The sequence below is a fragment of the Temnothorax curvispinosus genome, unplaced genomic scaffold (assembly GCF_003070985.1).
Source record: "Temnothorax curvispinosus isolate PA1 unplaced genomic scaffold, ASM307098v1 QBEX01017432.1, whole genome shotgun sequence".
In the NCBI taxonomy this organism is placed as follows: domain Eukaryota; kingdom Metazoa; phylum Arthropoda; class Insecta; order Hymenoptera; family Formicidae; genus Temnothorax; species Temnothorax curvispinosus.
In genome coordinates this window covers 1-18,946 of record NW_020227212.1, presented here as the reverse complement: position 1 = coordinate 18,946, position 18,946 = coordinate 1, and the positions used below count along the sequence as shown (strand labels likewise).

Below are 18,946 nucleotides of genomic sequence, written 5' to 3'. Positions count from 1 at the left end.
ACGTCAGCTGTTCCGTTTCGGGCCCGCATTTCACATCTAACGAAGAGATACTCCTTTTATTCGATGGAAGAAAGTCGAAAATCACATCTCTTATCAGTCATATCCCCCCTCCCTCTCCCCAATTAAGTCGTTCACCGATGCGTCTACGACACAAAATTTAAAACTTACCCGGCCGCTTCTCTGAAATGTGACGTTAAATAAGGATGTGAACGCGGATCTTGAGCTTCGCTGCGACTTCACTCGCGCGACCGATGATTTCTCGACGATGCATAATGCGGGAAAACGTACAGCTTCTCTTTAGGAAAGATCGAGTAACTCAGCACGGGCAGGAGGAGAGAGGGGGAGGGGATGGGGGAATGGGGGGACGGGGGGAGACATTATCGAACGTCCGGCCCGTTCAACGCGATCTGGAAATAACGTTTTGGAGGGGCCACTCATCTCCGCGACTCTATTTCGTCGGGTCGAGACACGTACATGTCGATAATGTCGCGTCAATCGAGGCTAATGACGATAATCCTCGCGTCGCGAGAAGAAACGGACGCTTTTAATGCGACCCGATTGTTCGTACATGATAAATTCACGACGATTATCGGCGCCCCTCGCGCCGCGCGATCGTATACCGCGCTGGTTAACTGCTCGAACCGTGACAATTATATATGGCAAAATCTCGAGCCGTGGCTAATAAGTGATACAGCTCCGAGTATGTGATGTTGTAAGGCAATGTACAATCGATTTTTCGCGGTGCTCTTTAGGACGTTCGTGTTCGATGGTGGTCGCCTGAATATCGTAAGGCAGAAGGAAGGCGAATGCTAATAGCCTACAATCCGTAACTATTCTAAAAGAAAAAAAGGAAACGGAATAAAAAAATCTCTTGCTGTTATTATAATATCTCACGATCGGTCGATGAATGAGTATTTCCTCGTTCGCTAAGCAAATTAAAAATAAAAAAAAAGGAGGAAACCGAACGTAGATCCGGCTCCGAATTCCTGATTCTAGACGCAGGGTGGGATAAGAGGAGGATAAGACCGACGATTCACTTAACGAGAGTTTCTCGGATCGTCGTCGCGCTTCAGCAAATCGGCTCGGCCAGGGGCTGCGGCGGGCCGTAAGGGGAGGCCCATTGGCCGACCGGATGAGTTAGAGCCGTCGTCGATGCCTGCTGCCTGTCCAGGCTGGACACCGGGGCGCCGCCCGGATGCCCGGACACCGACGTCGGATACGCCACCTTGCCGAGGGCCTCCGCTTGCAGGGACAGCATCAGTCGATTCGCGGCTTGCCTCTCGGCCTCCCTCTCCTCCGCTGTCTGCCTCCTGCAACAGAATCGCGCGGCGTTGTTCCAGATTAATCATTCGCCCGAGACCTATAGAACCAAAAGTTACAATAAAGTCAAAGTGACGGTTATTTCGACTTTATTGTGACTTAGTGTTCTACTTGAGGACTAAAACTACCTTTATATATCCGACAATCTGATCGTCGAAGATATCATTTAGCAGAAAATTGTGTATTTCCTCGCGCTTTCCCTCGCGTCAGTTAGACCTTCTAATTAAAGACGTATCGCCGGCCCTCAAATTGCATTTTCCGTAGTTGCGCAAGTTTGTACGAGGATGTGGCTTGTCGGGAGAAACTTCCTGGCTTTTGACACGGTTAAGTCTATGATATAAATCGACTATCCTAGCACTATAACCGAAGTTCTCAACTACCGCGCCGCGCGGTACCATCAGGATCGCCGTAAAGATGGCCTTGCGCGAGGGGAGCAAAGCCTCGACTCGAAGAGGAAACGAGGCGGAGTAAAGAGACGGCGAAAATAGAGTGGCGGTGGTTGGGCGGAAAACAGAAGACGGATGTAATAAAGCTAATTCGATTCGTCACTATAGCGGAGCGCAGGCCACTTTGCGCCGCAGGATCGTTCGCGCAAATGTCTGTTTTCTAGCGTTAAGTCTATTAGGGCGCCGCAAAATGGCCGACTCGTTCGGTAAGGTCGATAGAGCTTGCGCGGCACGACCGCCCGGCGTGACGAATGTCGAATATAGCGAACCCCAGAGGTTGCCTCAGGATACAACATCGTTTGTTAAAATCGTATTTCCGAATGTCGCGCCCGTTAAAAACACATTTTCTTCATTTTTTTTCCCCCTTAAATCTCCTGAAAGTTACTACATCCCGGGATTATAGAGTCCAGGCGCGATTTCGACGGTCGCGAGTTTCTCGTCGACGTCGCTTCCGTGACAGGATGAATCGGGTACCGGCGGGCGTGCCGCGGTAGAGCTCTCAACTTGATCCCAATGTTTTCTCCGCGTTTGTGATCGTTATAATTTCCTAAAACTGGTTCCTCCGGCGTAATGCTCGTGGAACCTTCTAAAGACCGGTGGCGGCGACCGCTCGTGTCCTCCTCACGAATTACGCCACGTTCCCGGGCCTATCGCGGCGCAGGTACATACCTCGTTGACCCTCTTTTTGCCCGCCTTTTCGGCCGCGAGTTGAGCAACGCGGGCTCAACGACTTCCTGTAATTTTCTTCACCCGATACACGGAATAAACGAGCTACCCGGTGCCGCCGCGCAGCGCGGCGCCGACGATCGCTCGCCTTCAAAATTTACTTTCCGATTCCCTCGACCCACTTCGTCGTAATTCCCGTTGTTTATCGTCGGATTGATCTCTTCTTGACGAACGACCGCTAAGCGGAAAACAAATCGCTTTATCTCGTAAACGAATTCGCGTAAAAACGGCGCTTGCGCGTTCAAACGAGTTGAAAGATGTGGCTGATTTCTAAAAAGATATCTAATATTATTATTCATATAGATTTTAATCACTATATATCGCGTATTATGGTGACGCGAACAAATCACAGGTCGAACAGATTTCGAATTAAATTATATGAACCGTTCATCGCACGTTTCGTTACCGCGACAATGGCAGGGCGAAGACGAAAGTATAGAAAACGCGCAAGATTTAGCGCGTTGTCACTTTTATTAGCTTTTAGGGCAATTGAATCTCGCTCGTCCGCGCCCGTCTACGGGATCCGTTGCGGCTACGCCATTGCCGGCAGTGACAGGTGCACCTACGCCGCTGCAAGTAATTAACGCGGTTAGCGATTAATAATTGACGGCGCCGTGCCGATTACATTTTGCAGCCCCGACGCAGCCTCGCCCTATTCGCTGCGGCCGGCATAACTGTATTCTCTCGCAACCTGGGACACATTACTCTTATCTTTATACTTCGGCGCACGCTCGGACCCCCAACGAGCGCGGCGCGCGCTCGATGCGTGAATATAAAGCACGTTCTCGCGATTCTTTCTCTTTAATTAACCCGGGCTGCGTCTCGTAATTTTTATCGTTATTTACGTTTCATTAATAGCTTGACCGTTGCAGATTGCGTCGTGTCTTGCATCTACATTATTTTTGCGTTTTTACTTTTCGAACTAGCACGTTCCATGAAACGCGAGTAAACGTCGGTCCTAATAAGATAAGTTAAAGATAAAGCTGAAAGCGAGTCGATGAAACTCGCTAATCGCACTGAATCGCGACGCACAATACACGTACCGATTGATCCTCCTCGCGCTACCTGTACCGGGTACATTACGCGCGTGATATATCGTGTCGAGTCTGCGAATCGAATGTTTGAACGGTTACCGGCCTGGTCCTACACCGTAACCGATGAATGTTTAACGAGGGGAATCGGTGGGGTCTCGCTCGGGCCCGGCGGAGATCGAAACGATTCAGCCAACGGATTCGAGCGTTTGACAGTTTAAAAGCCAAGAAGCTCTCGGCGGAGAGAGGTGTAGGGGCTAGGGGCTGAAAGAGGTGACGGGGCGCGGCGGAGGATTGGCAGTCAAAGCGAGAAGCTGCGACCGACAGGAGGGGTGAGAGAGAGAGAGAGTGCCCGATGTGCGGCGATGGGAGGGAAGAGACTACATTATGTACGGGACAGGGCTAAGCTGTTAGGTACCTGAATTATTGAGACCGAGTTATCTCATCTCTGCCTACAGTCATCTCGTTACTTTAAACGCAGCTGCACGCCGGACCGTACCGCGCCGCGTCGCGCCGCGCCGAGGCTTACGTCACTTATGCGTGGCCCTCCACCGAAATTCCTGCGACTATACCTTTGTTTTTAACTCTTTACGGGCCAAACTATTTCTCGCAAATAAGCGGAGAACAAGTACTTTGTCCTCCGCAACTTTATCTAATCGGCTGGTTTAACATAAACCAAAGAATTTTGATTACCGCAATGTATACCGCAATGTATTATGTCCAACTCGCAACGTAAGACCGCAAATGGTTAAACTTGAACACTATCGCGAACGGTGATCTTATATAAGATGTAAAATCCTCGAACAAAAAGAAAATGAAAAGCGAAGAAATTACGAAAGACCTCTCCGATTCACCCTCCCCCGTTTTCCACTTTGCCGTAACGACGCGGCGCGGCGCGGAGAAAAAGTCGAAGTGGAAAAGTCTGTCGTGCGCGCGCGGTGATGCGTTATTGATCGCGCGTATGATTACCCTGTCGTGCGTGCGTCTTTAATTAAAAATGATGTACTTGTCACTCCGGCGTGAAGTTAACTCGTCGTAACATTCTAGACAAATGTACCTGTCACGGCGATAACATTTCCGAGCGTACCGCGACAGATAATGCGTGTCGTCGGATTCTAAATTGAATTTCACGTCTGCTCTCCTCTCGCGACGACGAAAAACTTTTCGGTCACCTCCACACGGTGTACGACACCGTAAGACCCGGAACTTTCGACCGTTCGGATCAAATCAGGACGCAAGTCGTTCGTATTTCAATGTCAATACGTCCGAGTTACGCAAATGTTGAGAGTTTTTAAAAAAGTAGGACGAATTAAGCGAATTTACATTTCCATTGCAATCCGTAGTGCACATTTTAATAGACAAATAAATAAAACATATTTCTAAACTGTACGCGTAATTTTAAATCACTTTGATTCCTAAAAACAGATTAGAGAATTGAATAATAGTTGTAACCGAGTCTGCAAGACTTCGACAAAATTATCGCCAATAAAATTAGAAATGTTCATACTTAAGCCCAACGTCGTTTTCAGCTACACGCTGCGATGCGGTTGCAAATAGCATTCGTTAAAATTAAAAGAATTTGTGATTCTCGATCTTTTTTAAGAAGGTATCAACTAGGTAGATCTTCTTCGGTGATTGCGACATTAAAAATGAAGCTTATCGAAATTGTATAGGTTTTAATTTTTAATGAACCGTCTCCCTCACACAAAGTGATTATAGAAAATCGAATTCAAAGGACAAATAGAGTCTTGGATCTGAGGTTCGTGGCTCGTTCGGGAAACTATCGCCGTCTCTCCGAAAACTTCTCCGCAAGTTTACCGCTTTATCACGGCGTTTCGTAGAACGATCCAAGGACTTCACGGCACGACAACGATTTTAGAAATCCTGAGACGAAGAAAACGTGGGAAGGGGTTCGGAATACGGCAAAGTATATTGTATACGAGTCCTCGAGAATGTCGCCAGGGTCCTCGTCTCGCCGCCGAGACGCCCCCGGTATCGGGGACCCGCGCTACGAACGAGCCCCCTTTTATCTAAATGACGTGTTTTTGTCCTTCCTTATCTTGAAGAGACTCCAATACATTTGACTGCCAATGCGTTTACAGATATAGGCGTCAGGCCACGACTAACCCGCTATTAACATTCCGAGAACGCAATTCTCGAGTCGTATTTTCCTCCGAAAAATTCATTTGTCACGGTAACAATGTGCCTCGACAAAAGTCGTCGTTAGTAAGAGTCAAACTAAATAGCTGATAAACTCCACGAAGAGAATCCTATCGCGGTTTTGCTGCAACCGAAACGAAAATGTCGTTCGAGAACTCACCTCCATTTCGTCCGTCTGTTTTGGAACCAGGTCTTCACCTGCGCGTCCGTCATCTTCAGCGACTTCGCCAACGCCGCACGCTCGGCGGAGGCCAGGTATTTCTGTTTGTGAAAGCGCTTTTCCAGCTCCGCGATTTGCAGCCTGGTGAAGCTCGTTCTCGGTTTCTTCCTCTTCGGTGGCGTCCGGTTCTGATAGGGATGACCGATCCTCCTCGGAAACGCTCCTAAATCAAAGGGGGAAAAAAAGAGCACTGATAAGCGTTGTTTCAGACACTGCTGGCGACATTCTATCGCTGTTACGTCAGCGCGTATCTCTTATGGTATTCTTAGCAGACGAGCGCTTAAATTGAAAAGATATCGTCGATATCTTGAAGAAAATCGTAGTTAAAAGGACATGTAATGACCCGTCGTGAGTCATAAATAAGAGAATTTGCTTGAAATACTTGAACGCTTGAGACATTAAACAATTGTCATAATTTAATCGAGTCACCTTTTCTTATTCATGCATCTGAATCGTTATAACATTAATGATATTATCGACGGTTCGATAGAGAAGACAAATTCGAAACCGGGCGATATTCCAATTTATATTTGTTGAACGTCACTCTCTGTCTCTCGTTCGGCATCGGTTCGTTCCGCCCTTCTATATACCAGATAGGCAGCTGTCGGAGTCATTAAGTCGCTTATCTCACTTGTAGTAATAGCGCGCGAGTAACGAGAAACTACGCTAAATGCCCCGTGCGTGCGGTTGTATTTGCATACGTAATGAGAAGGTACACGACATTACCAATTTCACGAGACCAATAAAGGAGCGAAGAATCGGCCGCTTAGATACGATAGCGACCTGTGTACGAGATATCGCAAAAACGATTCGCTTGCCCTCCTCGACTTCTGCTGCGACGATTCCCCGCTAATGGATTGGAACGCGGTCTCTCCGGAGAAAATCCGAATCGCTGAGGCGAATTTAGCGTTTATACTTCGGCGATTATTCCCGCGATTGTCTCCCTTCGTAGATTTCATTCAAGCCACTCGCCGAATTAATTAGGGGATTAAGAACGGAATGCAATCTCTCGCGGACACGAACGGAAAACCGTTCGCGGATTATAAAATAGTATCGTCGTTTGCCCAACGCGAGCCTGGTATTTGTTTTTGCAATACCAACAGTCAACATACTTATTTCGATGCAATCCCGAGGCTCGGGATGGCGGGATAATCAGCGTACGATATAACGGTTTACATTTCCAACTTTGATTTACTGCTAAATAATACGAGTAATACGCTTCAGAGACCCTCTCATTATGCCTCGCATGGGCTCGATCGAAGGATCGCGTGCCTTTAAGTGATATTTATACAAATACACATCACGAATGAGCGCTGGGTTATTCTATGGAGGCGCACATTTTCCGACGTGAGTATGAAATAGCTAAAGAATCAGTCAAATTTTTGTACCGAAATAGGAAATGGACCGGGTATCTCTCTTCATCTCGTCGACTATCGGCCGGACCCCTCTTCAAAATTTGCTGGAAACCGGAGGAATCATCGTTAAAGGGTAAAAGGGCCATCGAGCGAACATTATCCTATTATGCGCCCCCTTTTTCCCACCCCTGCCCCGTTTTGCGCCCGTCCTTTATCGCCACTCCTCGTCCAGAAATACATCCCGTCGCGCGGTAATCGCGAGAGCGATCCAAATAATAATCTCATTACCCGTTCATTTGCGATTCCTTATCGATCTGTAAACGTCAAAATGTGTATCAAGCGAACCCGCAATATCTTGAGCCTAAAAATAATTAATTCTGTCTATATATAAACGATACGATCTTTAATAGCTTTTAAGTGGGGAATCGAATTATGGCGAACGTATAATAAAGAATAAAATGCAGAAAGAATTCCGTGTGCGATTAGAGATTCATTAGCGGGCACGATTAATCTCGATTCCTCGTCATTTACGAGAAGTGCATGATTTATGTGCCGCGGATTAATCAACGATCCGTGGCGATTATAGAGCACGCATTAACATATACGTGCGACACGCAATGTGATATTGCAATTGATATATACTTATAATTGATTTGAGAGCTGCACACACGGACACTCGCGATTGATTTCTCACAACTGTCTCGCGCATGTTGACAGGCGGTGTCGAATGGAGATATAATTATGGCGATGTAATTATGATGACGATACGGCGAGCACCGTGAAAGGACAAATAGAACCCATTCTTGCAACCGTATCGCGTCCGATTCCCATTTCAGGATCCTTCCTCGCGGCGCGGCGGCGTACTTAATACGTGGAGCTTCGGCTTCACATTGGCCTCTCACATTCTTATTCCGCGCGCGCGAATGGCTTTCTTGCGTCATTGCTTGCGCTTATTAGGACGATAATCGCATAGTGGCTATTATACTTCGTTCTATTATCGCGGTATACTAGTCTAGTAGCTGCGCGCTGACGTGGTCTCTCTCTCGCTCTTTCTCTCTCTCGTGATCCATCCGTAATTACCTTCCTTCGCGGAATGGTCAGACACACGCGCGATACAAAGATCCGGACCCGCAAAGCTCCGACAGAACTCTCATGGAGCGGACGAGATGATGGAAACGTTTCCACGTGACGCGTCGGTTGGCGTAAATAGATACCCACCGACCATTGTATTTCTGTAAAAAAAAAAACACGAGTGCCTATCTCTTTAGCAGGAGCAACAGTATAGGGTGTAAGATCGCTCGCCTTTTACTCGGTATATCTACGTGGTAACGAGAAAAGAATAAGAACCAAGTGGGGACATTCTTAAGGTATCATATTGGTAATTTTTATCATGACAAACGTCGATCATTGTCCATTATGTCACTAACTCTCGTAATCTGCATAGTGATTTCTTCGGTCGTTAGTCTTGTTCCATCACATTTAACGCTGAACGCGAGTCTTCACACTTATATTTTTTCTGTTCTTTTTTTCTTTTTGAAGGAGAATCTTGGCGAGTTTTAGCAGAAACTTATCGAGGATTCAACGAATAACGATGTTCATTATCGAGCAGCGTATATACGATCGATAACAAAGAATTAATCGGCGTCTGTTACGACGGAAGAAGAGGTGACCAGAGCTTTCGGTATCGAGTATATAAGAAAGAAGACGGTCGTCTCGTAAAACCAATTAGGCCCCGCCTGCCAGCCGTAACTCAGCGTTTGACGATAACACTCTCGATTTCTGTTAATTAACTGCGTTTAAGGCGCCGCCCGTTTTCCGATCTGACATGTACGTAAACGTGAGTGTATAGACTGCTGACTCGCATCGCAAGCGATATTCGGAAGGAGTTAGGAGTTACCTATATCTTGTACCTAGCGCAGAGGATTAATCCGACATATATTTCACGTAAAATATATGTATATATAATTTGTGTATCCAAATAAGTCGGCAAGAAGAAGCCTAGGACTTTGTTACGGAGATGTTCGATTTGTTTACGCGAAATTGGTTCGTGCAGCTCGATCGCGGCGCGCTTTCGTGTATCCAGCGATATCGTCGTACCGGTAGCCCGATTGCCGGGTAGTCAGTTGTCGTTAGCGTGTTTAACGACAGTTCAGGCATCGCGATTTGTCGGATGGTTAAAGTCGACTTCGACATCGCGCGCGGCGGTCGTTTTACCGTGCAATTTCGGTCAGGTATATACTATGCCGGCGAATCTTTGCGGTCGAAGCGTTTAACTCTGTCGACAATTCCCGATGTTAAGGATCGCTGACTCTGTCGAGGCGATATTTCTGAAGAAAATTTTTATATTTTTATATTTTTAAAGTGATTTTAAAGAACCGAATAGTATAGTATCAAGGGGTGACTCTTTTATTCCTGATGGAATATTGAGGAGAAGATAAAGAAAAAAATAACAAATATTATATTTTCGATTATACTGTATTATTTGAAAATAAAACATTTAAAAATGCTTTAAATATTACAATATTGTTTATAAATCAAAGCATATATATGGCCCATATTAGGAAATCATGGATTTTAGAAAATTGGAAATTATTCAAAATGGAGATCAACGTGATAAAACTTATTGACATAGATCAGTAATATAAATACAGTTTAATAACAGGAAATTCCTTTCAATATAACAAGCTGCAAAGTCTATCGCGAGATTTGCTCGCCGCAGAAGACCGTGGCAAGGGCCTGCCCGCGAGGTGGTCGTAAAAACAAGATGGCGGCGCGTCACTGCAAAATGGTCGGCGTAAATAAATGGCACAGCAGCCTCCTAGCAAAAATTATCTACTGTTTTTTTATTCGTGCCGAAGTTTCGTTTGGTTGACCGTTCTTGTCAGCGGAAATGCCTGCTTGCTTCCGATCTGTCGCCCTAATTTTCATCTTTTATCCCAGCACAACAATTACCGTTTGCCTTAGCCGATATATCGAGAAATACTACTGTTCTATTTATCAGTTAGTCACCATGTATTTTCGTCGAACGATTTCCGTCAAATCTAAAATACTTTGCTCGTCGATTAAACCACTCTGATCATTCCGACGCGAAGAGTCGCACTTTACAAAACCAACCAACCGTTCGTTGAACGTACTTAACAACGTGAGTAATAGCGAGTACCGGTTTCGCGTCATCTTAAAGTAGACACGCCGGAAGTGAACAATTTGTTCACCGATAATTCCCACCGTTCGCGTGCGGTAAGTACTCGGCAGTTTATGACCGCGGAAGCATCGTTTCCGTTGTCTTCTACATGCATTTGCATCCTCTGGATTCGATGCCGGTGAAACGATAAAAGAATTTCGGAAATATAAATCGATTGCCAAAGTAACGATAACCAGATAAAAATCCCGGGATATAACGCGGCGTGGGGAGAAATCGGGGCGAAAAAAGCTCTAATCAGGATTGGCAGTTTTCCAACGGTGACGGTTCCTGAGAACCGCCGCCGCGACGGTTTCGTCCTCGGTGACCTACTGAGCTTGTAACATAACCTTTGCAGCGGCGCTCTGCAACGATGACGATTCCTCCCGCGACCGAGAAAGAGCCAGGTCGGGGAATCGTCCGCGATGACGCAATCCCCTCGCGCCGCGCGCGCGCTGCCATGCCATCGCCGCGATGCGACAGCAGCGGGCGAGCCTAGAGAAAGTCATTACTCGGAGAGCACGTTCTGCCCAGTAATGGAGTTTGCGGCCTTCAAAGTAAATTGTTTTCTGCGCGCGGCGCGGATTTCACGACGACCGGTCGACCGTCGTCGTTGAAGAGGAGAAGATCCCGCGACGGCTCTCCCGCGAATTGCCGCCCACCCGTCGCGGCACTTGTCGCGAAGGCGCGCGCCAAATCACGACGCGAATCCTCTTAAATCCCTCCGGATAATCCTCTAAGTCCTCTGTTTATCCTCTTTAATCTCCGGCTAATAGTTCTCGAACGTTATCTGTCACCGTTTCGGTGTCCAGGTAAACACCCCCAGTCCTTCCAACAGATATCCCAACAGATATTTTTCCCGACCGATGGGCACTCTCTTTTCTCTACCTGTCGTTCCCCCTTCCCTCGTCGAGAGTCGTTTCCCCGTCCCGCCCGTGATTACAGATCTTAATTGTTCTCGGATGTTAGAGCTGCATGGACCTGGAGGAGAGCCCGTAAATGAAATAAAGGTGCAAAACACGCCGAGTTTCGCACTCGCGAGCTCGCTGTGTGCATGGTTACAGCGCCGGGAGAGAGAGAGAGACTTGCCCCTGGACATGCAATTTCAGGTGCAACGTTATCTGTAACTGAATCTTTACGAGGAATCGTGTACTAAAAAATTCCCGGGCTCCTATACCGCGACCCGCTGTAAATCCTACACGCGCATTCAGAAAGCGCCGATGTACGTACACGATCACGTGCGTGCGCGGACGTTTATATGTACGCATACGCGCGCGTACCTGCCGATGGTGTAATTGAACCAACATAGCGGACAGGCTAAATGGCACTAAACGAATTCGTGGAAAGCACATACCCCATCCTATATAAAATTATATTCTCCATAGCTAACCCTCGCTTAATATCGCGATCTCAGATACGCCTTCCATACGCTCGGTTATTCAGCCTCAAAATATACTCGCCATTTGGTTTTTCTCCCTTTTGTCTCTCGGCATTCTGTCCTGGTTTAGAATCTTGCGATTAATAAAGTTTGATATATGCATTTGATTACCACTGCATTCTGACGGAAATCATAAAAAAAGAGAAATCCATTTTTAAAGCCGCTTTGCCATCTCCCGGGCAAGGACGCACAGTGCACGATAAGTGGAATATAATATTTCCAGCAACACACATATCTAAGGCAAAATTGGACACTCTTTCCGTAATTAAAGTCTTTCGAGGAATCGCGGCGAAGTGTTGCCGCTCGTATAAGGTACACAGGCCTTGCAAAGCGCAAGGATAACTGCGGCGCTGTTACGGTAATGGGAGTGCTGGGTGCTTTGTTAGTGCTTAACTAGAGGAAGGAAAGGAGGGGCACACGGGGCCGAGGCAGAATGAAAACTAAATGTTTCCAGGAATGTAAAGTCGATGCGGTTCCAATCGAGAAAATTGCTCAAGAGCGCCCCGAGTAAGAAACGCCGAGTGTTACAAGTCTTTAAATTTTATCGTCCGATCTTCGGGGAAGATTAAAAAAAACGAATCTCGCGCGGGGAGGAAAAATTGCAAAAGACGTCGTCTTGTTTTCTGCCGATACTCATTTAACCGTAAGGAAGAGCGACGAGAAAACCGTCAATGAACAGATGGTTTCTTCGTCCCATTCACGCCTCACGTCCGAAGATAACAATTCGAGATGCAAGGAGATAAAGTAATGAAAATATCTTTTAACGACAGATTTTAATCAGATATAATCACGTCCGTGTACAACAATCATAAAATTAATAATTTTACGTCGACGTATCGCGCTCGCAAGATCCGACAGAATTTGCTTCTGTATACTTTAAGATTTAGTTAACCGACCATTACGTAACGTCGAAAACTTTGGAATGCACGGATGATGGGGGCTCCTCTCGCGTCTCGCGTCGATCGGAAAAGGGAAATGTGAGAGTCGCACGGGCACCGATCATTTCTCAAACTCCATAACTTGATATAGACCCCTCGACCTGGATGACGGCGGAGGGAGGGGGGGAGACGAGAGACGGGGCGAGAGGTGAAGCAGCGGTGCCTTACATTATCGATATTACGAGGCGTCGATAAAAAATCGCATAAAATTAAGCAAGCTCGCACGTGTTCGCGATAAAACTCAATACCTTTAGCCTGCGGTGGGTTGCGTCAGTGGTTCTCACGTCCGCTTTTCCGCCGCGAACGAGCGTTTAATCTGCTAGCGAACATTTTTAGAGCGCTGTTACATGGTTTCAAAGAGATGCTGTAGTCAAGCGATCCTTATTCTTAACTCTTAGCTGTCACGACTTTTGTTCCTAAAACTTTCCAAGTGCAGCGCGTTTGATAGCCCCAGATTAATCAGAGGATACACGTTTTGCATGTTTTGTGATAGATTATATTAATTGATAACGTAAAGTTTCTCTTTATTATCTATGTGTCGAAGAACGAATAGGGCTTCTCCCGCTTCAGACAAAACCGAATTATTTCTCAGCAAGATGCTACACTATTTAAAGTTACCCTCTCTCTTATATGGTTGTCATATTTATTTAAGTATCATAAACCGTGGCTCATACATTTCCCCACGTATACTCACATATAAAAGCGAGTTTTTCATACGTTGTATTTAATCCGTTAATTATATCTTCATTCTTCGCCAACGCGTCTGTGACTTTTGACGCATTGTAACTCTTACTACTATAAATGGTATTAATTTTAAGAGTGTCCCATAGATTACTTTAGGCTTAAATATCTTGAGATTAATATTTACAGATGCTATATACCATGCTCTCACGCCGACTGGATTGCTCGAGAAAAGTACAAAAGACAACGTTCGGTAAGTTCGCTCGCCGGTCATCCATACGTTATGATAAGCACGCGGCGCGATCAAGGTCTGGCGAAATTCACTGTGACGTGCCGCCGAAGACCCGCCAGCAAATCCCGTCGATTTCTCCGGGGACTCGAAAAAAATCGCGAATGATATGCCGGAAACCGTAACGCTCTCTCTCTCCCTTCCTCTCGGCGCTAGTTCTGGTTCCGCGCGATAAAATATCGTCACTGTGCGACCCCGCGTTTTTTCAACGTGCCCGTGTCAAAAGATTTGCCGGGCCGCGTTTTTCCGCGGCCTCGAGGGAGGTTCGATCGACGCGGGAGATAGGGGCGGATTCGGCCGATCTCTCGCGTATCTCACACGCGACAGAGTACAGACCGCTTGTTCCGAGCGGCCGGACGCCGATCAATTGACCCCATGCGAAAATATCGTGTTTTACACGCGCGATTTGCCCCTTCGCGCTCTTTTGTCGTCGAGCCTGATGAATTATTACAAGCCTAACGAGGTTTGCCAGCCAGACTTTGCAATGCGTATATTAAGGCACGTAATTTTTAGCGAATAAATCTACTAGCACAATTGTAACGATAATAGTAATAATGGTGATATAGTAACATATAATGATATAGTATGTTATTTTACATATATAGATGTGCAATACAAAGGAGCATATACACTATAAAAATAGGTATCATAAAAATATAAAATAGTATATTAAAAGAATATGTGACAATATCTGTAAATGCAAAAAGAAAAAAGATACATAGAAGATAACTTAAAATTATACAAAGAAATAAAAAGGTATATATAAAATTCATAAATAAACCAAAAATTTGTGAAAGAGTAAAGATATGGAGATTGGCTATTAAATGCATTCAAAGATCAATTATTTGGATTAGTAAGTTCAATATCGAGCGTTTTATTTAACGCCAATATTTAATGCATGTGATGAGAGACAGAGAGGGAGGAAACATCTTTCAAATTACCAAGAAGATATTACAGCGAGATTATACTATCGTTCATCTCTAATTTCGCTTAATGCAACGGCGATGCCTTGTAGGGAACGATCTAAATCCACGGTATCTCGCTTCGTTCAGAATCGTCGCCAGGACGTTTCGGGATGGACCGACTCGCTCGCTCGTTCGCTCGCTCGCGTCTACGCGCTAATTGTCCGCAGCGAAATTAAACTGAAGTCACGTTAATTATATAACTCCCTTCCCGCCGCGCCCGTTGTTCGGCGCGTAACCCATCGGCGGTGGCTGGGCATCGCGACCAACGAACGTGCGAGCAAACGAGGGGGGGGGGGGGGGGGCGGCGATGATGGACGAGCGCGCCTGACCTTACGGGGGCTGCCAAGCTCGCCCAGCGAAATCCCTAACTCAACGCTAACTCGATCAGTCAACGCCCACCGTGGCCCACACCGTGCCCGTTGCTCGGCTCTAATCTGCCTCCAGATTAATTACTACGTAATGCCAGCCTGAATAATTATCGTTTCTACGGAAACCCGCTCGCGCCCGTACTCGCATACGTGCTTCCGCGTTGCGTTTCTTCGTCCGCCCTCCTCTCGCTCAACCCCATGTGTCAACGTTTATGTACACGTGTACCGTGTATTTCAATTCTATCAAGTTCTATTAGATCCGTCGAATAATTACCGAGGAAGGACGAGATGTATTTAATTAAAGTAATTCAGTTATGGATATTGTGATTCTTGTATTTTCTTTGCACGCCTCATTACAAGTTACGGCCGACGAGGGTTGTTACTGCGGCAAAAAAATACTTCGCATATTTACAGTAGAAAGTCCGATGTTTCGATTTTGCAGTTACGCGTTCACTGTACAAGAACGCGCCAAACGCGAGTGCAGTTACGTTTTACACGCATCATTTATCTCGGTTATTGTTTCTTCGAATACGTGTTCCCCTTACTTCGAAGGCGAAGTTTTAAATCTTTTTCATTATTCCAGTATTATCGAGACACGCTGCCAGGGAGTTCGACTTTAACTCAATCAAATTTAAATAATGTAGTCGTCAATTTTCAACATAGATAACAAATACTTATCTTTCACTGAATATGTCTTTTAAATGACTCAATTCCGTTATTACCTTATGCTTAATAGATTAATATATCTCTTTTTAATTAACAATCGAATATCTTTCCTGTCAAGAACAATTGCAATCAAATTTCAAAAATAAATAAGTAAATGTTACTGTATTGAAATTATTTATAACTCAACTCAATAAAATTACGCAAGAACGCTACTTACACGTATATAAATCGTGATCATTATTCGAATTGTTAATTTGCAATAACCAGATTGATTTTCTTACTACGTCTGCACTGTATTCTCGAGAGGATATTTTTGTATTAACGATCTACTCTACGCGTCTTTACTGTCGAGCAACTCGTACGATGCGATGTGGGAGCGGCGTGTCGCGAACCGAGTACCGTACCGGGTCAATTGCCTCTCGCGCGTTTATGTTTCCGCTACGAACAATCCGAAAAATGAAGTGCGGGCTCTAGCGCTAATAACACAGCGTAACCAGAGCTCCGCGGCGAGTGCAAAATTACGCCGAATACCGAGAAACGTTTTTCCGCGCGCGCGCTGCGCCTCGCGGCCGTTCACGGGATATTGACGCAAGAAATTTCGAAGCCGCGGCTATACTACTGGCGGCACAGGGCACAGACGATTCCGCGCATGGAGGAGCCCCGTTCGTTTTCTCGACCGATTCGCGATCGGTAGTCCCGACCTTGAGCCCTGCTCTTCTCGGCGGGCGGGTTCTCGCAATTTATATATCACTGAAATCTCTTTCCAATTCGGTAGCCAACGGCGCCTCGTCGTAATTCGTAATAACGTATCTACCGCTACCGTTCGTGGCCACCGGGATTTGCCGGCGAATCGGGAACAAAACGAGCACGTACGAGCGGTTAAGTGACTACCCCGTAATTTCTAATATTTCATTTAAAACGAGGAAGACGCGCCCGAGTTCCCGACTAGGATGGCCCCGGGGGCCGCTGAAATATTATAAATTGCGGGTTGTATACGTACCTATAGCGCGCTTAATTATTCGTATACATTCTCGCGCGCACGGACATACGTATACACATTTGGACAATTTCATTGGCGAGAAGGCGCCGCGCCGCGCCGCAGCGGCCGGCATCGGCGGATTCTGGTTTTCAGGTTTCGGTCACGCGATGCCTTTTTTCTCTGTTCCCGGTACCCGCTTATCTCCGGCCCGAGGCACTCCACGGCGCATCGACACACTGCGCCGTTTCTGTTTCCCGTATACCTTCGTTTTGTTTTGCCAGTCGTATACACAAGCTAGACTCCCCGTCCGAAGTCAATAAGCATGCCGATCGTCCTCGCGGCAGCTCCGGAGGCCGCCCTTCCCGATCGCCCGGAATCCTTTTGTACGCGGGGTACGCTGCTTATTAAGCGTATGCGACGTCTCGCGACGTTACGTAAGGAATGGCGCCCGGGTTCGCAGGAATTACCGCTTAACGAATCGCCCGTGTATAGGTACGTGTGTTTCGTGCTGCGCCGCGCCCGTGCCATTGTGCCGTAACCATTTCCCAGAAGGGCGCAAATCAGAGGAGTAATATGCGAACGTAAAAGTGCGAAGGCCTAATTATTATTGAATGCCTCCGTGCGAGGAGCGTACATTGTAGAAAATTACTGTTGCGGGAATAAGCTAACGCTCGGGAGGGGCCCCGGTTGGGCCCCGGCAGACTCATCGCCGCAACGCCCCGAGGATCATCGGACCCGTTTCTGGCCCCGCGCATTGCGCTGCGTTGCGTGGTGCTACAATTGAAGAGTTCAATTAGAAACCGGTCCAAGTGCCGAGAGCTAAACAATCGAGGACCAATAGTTGAAGCGCCGTTCGCATTCGCCGCGAGGCCAATGTGTCATTCTAACGCGGTCCAGTCGTCATCTCTATTATACCTTTCAGCTCGAAATATTGAAACCTCGGAGAAAAACGGCTGCTCCGTTCATTACATATTCCTGCGGTACTCTTCGATGTTGCGAGTCGCGAGGTGACGGCGCGAAACGAAACGGCGATAACATATGAACTTTAACAGGTGACTTTGCCGTTTAATCTTTTGCACTCTTGGCATTTCATATCCTGTTTTCAACATGACTTCCCGATCGCGACCTACTCTCAACTTTCCGTTTCAATTGACTGTCAGTCAATAAAGTGTCCATTGCATTTACCGAAAATAAAGCGGATTCTACCGAGATAATTCTATCCTTCGAGAAATTCCGATACGTCATGCCAATTAATTGGAGATATAAAGCACAGTCGCGCGAAGTAAATTTCGCGCCGATCTCGGGCCGCGTTCCCGAAAATAAAAGTTGAGGAAGTCATTGTGAGATATATGTGTGTTGCGGGTTTACGATGCTTCACGGCGACTATTTGACCTATTGCAATTTTCGAAATGCATTCCCCTTGCCAATTCACGAGGAGAAGTATCGCAAAGTGTGGACGCGGGTTCCAGAGCATTCGTAGAATCGTTCGAGCCCACTTTTAACGACGAGCCGTCGTTCTGCCAGCCGCATTGGCGTAGCGGCGCGTGCAACTCCCTTTTCGTGTGTGCCCCACGAGAAAACATTTCTTTCCCAGAAAGCTATCGCGCCGATACGGAGAGCCGATTCGAGCCAATATCGATGAATAATTATTATTGAAAACCGCAAAAATACAAGCCATAAACTTCATTTCTCGTTAAACAAATCCTAACAGGATACGTCCAACGTGATAACATATTTCTTTAAGATAATAAAAATTGAAAAATTGACAAGAACTGGACGAAGAAGTAATACGTCTTTATTCTTACGCGAGCTGAATTATTTTTACAAATGCATTGTTCTTATCATTATATGTGCACATACGAACGATTTATCCTGATTATATGTACGTTGATTATGAACGCGCTATTTAACTTATTGTCGCGACCGAGTGGGCGAAGTTGTATTACAAGTGAATGATTTATGTATTGCCACGGTCATCATCAATTAACGTCACAGCAGATAAACGCGAGGCGCTATAAAAGGTGACACAACTCCCTTTCGTTCGTTTCGCTCCACGCTACGCTAGTGACCGAATGGCTCGAAGAGAGTTTTTCGGCTCGCGATCGGAGCGAGACCATTATGTCAAATCGGCGAGATTGTTTCTCTGAACGTAAATTGCAGTCCGCTTTCGTATAATAGTTACGTCC

At 46.3% G+C, this 18,946-nt stretch overlaps 1 protein-coding gene across 1 annotated transcript; it reads right to left on the bottom strand.

Annotated features, from left to right (window-relative positions):
- Window positions 1–356: 356 nt before the first annotated feature.
- Window positions 357–6,066, bottom strand: LOC112467495 (T-cell leukemia homeobox protein 3-like; the record flags this gene model as incomplete). Its single annotated transcript, XM_025036145.1, has 2 exons — window positions 357–1,310; window positions 5,844–6,066. Coding segments are annotated over 2 exons (464 nt in total), but the record flags the coding sequence as incomplete, so codon positions are not given.
- Between the last annotated feature and the right edge of the window lie 12,880 nt (window positions 6,067–18,946).